The following is a 6,528-nucleotide window of genomic DNA, read 5'->3' on the forward strand; positions in this document are numbered from 1 at the left end:
AACACTTGTCCTGTTTTCTATATTTAGATTTCTCCATGTTTCCATTAAAATTTAACGCAGCTGGGAATAACTGTGGCATCTATCGACAAAACGTAATGCAAATAGGAAATAAGAAAAACATATGCTGCTCCAAAAGATAAATAAACAAATAAGCAGCTATCCTGGATGACGAGTTGTTTACATTGTTTCACGAAGTCTAGAACTGCATGGGCTGCGCGACTCATTCGTCTTGCGCAGTTCAATGCATGCAGCGTGAAACCCAATGGAGCTCAGAGAGCCGAGATGCGCTTGGATCTGACACGCTATTGCTGTGCGTCTACACTTTCGACGGTCGAGAGAGGATGCAATAAAATATATGTCATTAAGGCTTATTGGCGTGACAACTAATGTGATCAGAGCTGTCTTCGTTTGGCTCTTGAGGAGCCGCTATATTGCATCAGACCTGCGGCTCTGGTGATATTCTTGGTGGGCAAGAATAGTGCAAGACCGAAGGAATGGCCGGTGCCAAGCTCACAGAGTCGCCCTCGGAAATCGACACAGACGTCCGGACAGACACCCAGAAAGCGTTGGATCAAACATGGATCCATCCCGCGATGCCTCTTCGAACCATGGGCTCGCTGGGGAGCGATGCTGGCCAAAGGTACCGCAGAGCCTTACCTAACTGCATGCACCGCCTTTAGCCATTGATCTGTTGCATAGCTCCATAGCGGTCCCAGGTACTCTGATCATTAAATTGGGCATTCAGGTGCAGGGCAAGAAAGCAGTTCCGTCAACTGTTGAAAAGCGAGTGGTCATTTTTTAGCAAATAATTTCATCCGTGTATTTCTGAAAAAGAGGCGGTCAGTCACCTGTCGTGTTAATTATTAGGCTGTTACTATTTTGCATTTCATTGCGTAAAATGTTCACCACGACTGTTTTATGAATTGGAGGGATGCACTGGTGTCCAAACATTGCCTGGGGTGTCTTTGACTTTTCCTCATTTTACATAATTTTTCCGAGGATGCTGCAGTTTTCTCTGAGCTCTGCACCAGTCTGAGCGAAGGTGATGGGATGATCATTTGAAACCTCTTTCGCTACATGTATTAGTTACGCATGGCTGCAGTTTAAACGAACACTAAGTGGTTATTTTGCCATTATTTTTAATGGTTTGCGCATTTTGACATTGTGATGGATGGCTGGATATTAAACGCTGCGCTCTGCGGGAGACTCTTGCGCGTGTCGGTGAGATATGATGTGGGCGGGAAATATTGCACGCGGCTCGTGTGTGCACGATCAGATGGCATGTGCGCCTTATCAAAACAATGCATCTTTAATGGGAACACTCCGTCTTAATGTCCTTTTCACATGATCTGAAGTAGCCTATACATGCACATGTGGAGGTATCAGGCACAAAGTGTCTTATGAAGCCTTGGTCAATTACGGAGTGGCCCATACTGTCATAAAAATAGCAATTTGATACCACCCCTTTAGCCAAAAAGCATTTCCTGCTTCTGTTCCTATACCCAAAGAAACCATTTCCACCAGCCACTCAACTCATTTCAGACTGGCATCCGAACTCTTGATCGGTTTAAAGAGCTGTGAAAGCTTTGGAAGAATGGACGAGTTGGAAAAAAAACCCTCACATCCTTAAAGCATCCCTGTATCCCCAGAGTGCTTATTTATCTCAGTGGTGGAAGTCTGCTATGTCTCTCTCAAAAGCCTAACTGTAGGCCTAGGCTATCTGTGCTCATCAAGTTGAAATATGAAAACTTAACTCCTGCCACCCTTATGTCAAATAATAATGACTTAGATGAGTGACTTGTCCATGACAGATCAGAGCTCTCTTAAAGGGACAGTTTGGTCAATTTCAACATGCAGTTGTAATGCTCACACTACCCTGGACTTGTCAGTGCCTGAGATTTTTTTTTCTTCTTCAGCCGTTTCCGAGATCCTGGTCCTTGTAATGGGGGCAGCTCTTTGTTTACATTTCAAAAAAACATTTTTATTTATTCCCAAACGCATCCAAAAGGTTATAAAACATCAGCAGACAACTAGCAAACAGCAATACCTTTTGGGAAAATATTTGGAGTTGGCCTATGTTTCATTTTTTAAAAATGTAAACAAACGCTGCCCCCATTAGAATTGCTCATATCTCGGAAAGGGCTGGGCCGAAAAATGTGGCATCACCAGGTACTGACAAGTCAAGGGTAGCGTGAGCAATACAACTGCATGTTGAAATTGACCAAACTGTCCCTTTAAGTCTGGATAAATCTTTAATAATGATGTTCTGTGTCTCTGCAGTCAAAATGAATTGTGCTGTTATGTCCCAATGTGTCGTTATGAAACCACACCAGGAAACTCATTGGCATTTTTTTGGGTGTTACTTTGGGTACCATGTTGATGTTAAACTGATGCAAAGTTGCTTCAGAAGCCTCAACCGTAATACTTGATACTCCAGTGGAGATACTGCAGTGGTGAAAGGGTCTTGGGTCTCTCAAGGTTTCTGTGCTCTTGTTTTTTTTTGGTTGTGTTTCACCTTTTCATCACACCAGCATTCATGCAACCCTCACCACCCCATCACACTGACTCACAGCAGGCAAGGTCGACATGTTCTCTCCTTCCCCTTGGGAACACAAAAAGCATTCTATAACATGGGAGTTCCGCAGCAGGAGTGCTGTTGACTATGGCCACACAGGTGCACATGCATGCAAACACACACACACACACACACACACACACACACACACACACACACACACACACACACACTCACACTCACACTCACACACACACACACACACACACACACACACACACACACACACACACACACACGCATGATATCTAGGTATGATATTTTTAGCCAGCTTTGCTTTGTTCCTCTTCACCATAAGAAGCAGAAAAGACCCTTTTCTTCTTTAAGATTTGTTTTTGGGATTTGATGTCTTTATTTCGACAGGACTGTAAGGAAAGTGACAGAAATGAGTGGGAGAGAGAGAGAGAGAGAGAGAGAGAGAGAGAGAGGGAGAGAGAGAGAGAGAGAGAGAGAGAGAGAGAGAGAGATGGAGAATGATTGGGGAATTATGACCTTGGGTCAGACTCACACTCGGGTCCTTAGATTTATGGTTTGGTACCGTAGCCAGTGAACCGTAGCATCCCCCAAAAGGGCCCTTTTCTAAAGCCCTGTGGCGTTTTCATCCACTGCTCTGCCTTTGTGACACAGTGTACTCTGAAGCCAGCAAGAAACCCGTGCTGACATGACTGATGTGTGCTGTGTAGACTAGACTGACTGTCAATACCCTGGCGTAGCTTTTTAAGCTCTTGCTTGGCCTTTCAGAATTTAGTCACTGTGGCTGTGCCTTTCCCCACCAGACCCAGAGGGAAATAATGCCAGAGGCTGTGTGTCCAAGGCTTTGTAGACTTTCATGTTTGCTAAGTCATCCCTAATACTGTGATCAAGAATTTGTCTTTCTAATATATGACGGTTTGTAATAGTATACCATTTATGTGATATGAGGGAAGGAATATTTATTTGATTGGTAGGCTATAATTATGTAAACAAATCTAGACAAACAGAAATAAGTAATTTCACTACTGTTCAGCTTGATTAAATACAGAATAATTTGTCATAAGTGGACGTTCAGCTGTCTGAATATATTTGAATGTATTTTACAAATGCTTTTGATGTTGGTCAAGAGCTTTCAAAAAGAGTAGGAAAGCAAAGGTTTCTTAAAAAAAAGTCTCATTCATTTCGGGCATAATTTACCGTATATGCACATAAATTGCCTATAGTGTATAAAATTGAGTCTTCACGTTCAGTGTGAGTGATGTGAAAAAGGATGTATTTACTACAAGAGACCCAAAAAGACATTAATAAAACAGCGAATATGATATATATATATAAGCCGATTCTTTTTTAAATGTGATTTCTAAATGTTAGTAGATGGAGGAGATGGAAATAGCAGTTCCATCGGCCTGTCATGGTGATATTGCTTCAATTTATGTTTTATAATTACATAACCCATCACTGTTTATGAGAAACACTGTCGAGAGCTTATATTTTTTATTTAGTCTAGACATCTAGACATATACGACTTTGCATCTGAGGGTTTAATGTGACATTGTAGCATACATATTGTGTGTTTTCTGATCTCCATATTGCTTTGAAAAGTGTAGACATTATTATGGTTCAATACTATTGAATTGTAAATACGGATACATCAATATACATACCATAATCACTGCTACCCACTTCAGTGGCTGTTTCTGCTAGATCAGAGGAAATGAGCAATAAACAATACAGTGCTACACAGAGACAATCTACTCGCATTATCCAAGCATGATGGATCTGTAGGGTTGAGTAAAGGGGATTGAGATAAATCGCTAAAACCATTGTCTGCTGCATTGCTAGTGCAGAGCCATCATTCAAATGCTTAAAAACTTCTACGGTATGTACTTTTCTACTGTGACTTGATTTACACTTCTACCTCTCTACTTTTTTCGGAACACAAATCTTGCTAGAGGTGAGGAGGGGCCTCTCCATCAGTAAAGGTAATGGTCCAAGACTGCTCAGGCAGAAACTTCAATACGGATAGGAATAATAAAAAAAACACATACACAATTTATTTAGACAGTTAACTCAGTCTTAGCCATTGTGCGCGCACGTGCGCACACACACACACACACACACACACACACACACACACACACACACACACACACACACACACACGCACACACACACACACACACACACACACACACACACACACACACACACACACACACACACACACACACACACACACACACACACACACACACACACACACACACACACACACACACACACACACAGTACTTCTGAGTGTCATCTACACTACATAACCCCCAAAACCTGAAACGCTCTCTGGCGCAGTATTCCATCACAACAGATAACCAGAAGCAATTCCTCCCCTGCTCTCCCAGTCCCACCTCTCTACACCTCTGATAAGTTGCCGGCCGTCTCTCTCAGCAGTGGTAATGGATGACGCAGCAAATGGGCTATTTACCTCCAAATTGCAGTATTTTTCGGTTACTTCCACACATGTTTCACACTTGGTGTTTGTTCCCCAGACTACACACACACACGCACATACACACGGCACACACACACACACGCACGCACGCACACACACACACACACACACACACACACACACACACACACACACACACACGGATTCTACTACTGCTCACAGCCTCTGAATCCACCAAAACGAAAGAGTTTTCAATAGGCAGAGAATTGTGAGTATGGATATTCAGAAAGTGTCAATGCTGAAAATTAGCATTAGGTTTCGCTCATGTGAGAGGTATCATTGTGAAATATGGCAGTTAGGGGTTGTATAGTATAGTGTCCCATTGGTGCACAAACAAACCCCATAACTTGGCACTGAGATCAGAGAATGAACTTGGGCAGAGCTCCCACATGACTCCCGCCGGGCAGTGGGACTGGTGTGTGCTTGCCTATCCCTATGGGCTGGTTGGTCTGGTGTGCTGCTATCCCTATGGACAATAGGTCTGGTTTGCTTACTATCCCTATGGGCTGGTTGGTCTGGTGTGCTGCTAGCTATCCACACGGGTTACTTGGAATGGTGCACTCCAGGGATATGTGTGTGTGCCTACACCGAGGTCTCCTCGACCTACAGTATGTTTACTACAATGTGTCAGTGTGTGTGCGTGTGCGTGTGTGTTTAGTGTGTGCACTGCACCTTGGCCTATGTTTATTTAAATGCGTGTGTGTGTGTGTGTGCGCGCGCGTGTGTGTGTGTGTGTGTGTGTGTGTGTGTGTGTGTGTGTGTGTGTGTGTGTGTGTGTGTGTGTGTGTGTGTGTGTGTGTGTGAGAGAGAGAGTGCCTGTGAGTGCATTGCACCATACCCCCCTTGGGTTTGTGTTCACTACAGTGTGTGATGCGTTTCATCTTCATTGCCCCCAGTGGGAGAAATCAGGTGTGTCAGGCCAACCAGGGCACACTGCTGGGACTAGGAGATACGTGGGGAGACCCTTGAGGGTTGGGTGTGTGTGTGTGTGTGTGTGTGTGTGTGTGTGTGTGTGTGTGTGTGTGTGTGTGTGTGTGTGTGTGTGTGTGTGTGTGTGTGTGTGTGTGTGTGTGTGTGTGTGCACTGTATTATGGCTAATCATGCTCCACAGGCAGCTGTGTGTGTGTGTGTGTGTGTGTGTGTGTGTGTGTGTGTGTGTGTGTGTGTGTGTGTGTGTGTGTGTGTGTGTGTGTTTAGTGTGTGTACTGCACCTTGGCCTGTGTTTACCACACTGTGTCAGTGTGTGTGTGTGTGTGTGTGTGTTTAGTGTGTGCACTGCACCTTGGCCTATGTTTATTTAAATGTCTGTGTGTGTGTGTGTGTGTGTGTGTGTGTGTGTGTGTGTGTGTGTGTGTGTGTGTGTGTGTGTGTGTGACTGTCTGTCAGGAGGGTCAGGAGCTTCGCCAGTGTCTGTCAGGCAGAGCTGAGCAGCATTGAACCAGAACATTCAGTGCAAGTGATACATGTATGG

The 6,528-nt window shown here is 44.1% G+C and overlaps 1 protein-coding gene across 1 annotated transcript in view; it reads left to right on the forward strand.

Annotated features, from left to right (window-relative positions):
* Positions 1 to 494: 494 nt before the first annotated feature.
* Positions 495 to 6,528, forward strand: part of kcnt1b (potassium sodium-activated channel subfamily T member 1b) — a 96,523-nt gene continuing 90,489 nt past the window's right edge. The window contains exon 1 of the mRNA XM_063193587.1: positions 495 to 640. Coding sequence (XP_063049657.1) covers positions 495 to 640 — 146 coding nt within the window. The remainder of the gene's footprint in view (positions 641 to 6,528) is intronic.

This window comes from Engraulis encrasicolus, chromosome 3, assembly GCF_034702125.1.
Source record: "Engraulis encrasicolus isolate BLACKSEA-1 chromosome 3, IST_EnEncr_1.0, whole genome shotgun sequence".
Lineage (NCBI taxonomy): Eukaryota > Metazoa > Chordata > Actinopteri > Clupeiformes > Engraulidae > Engraulis > Engraulis encrasicolus.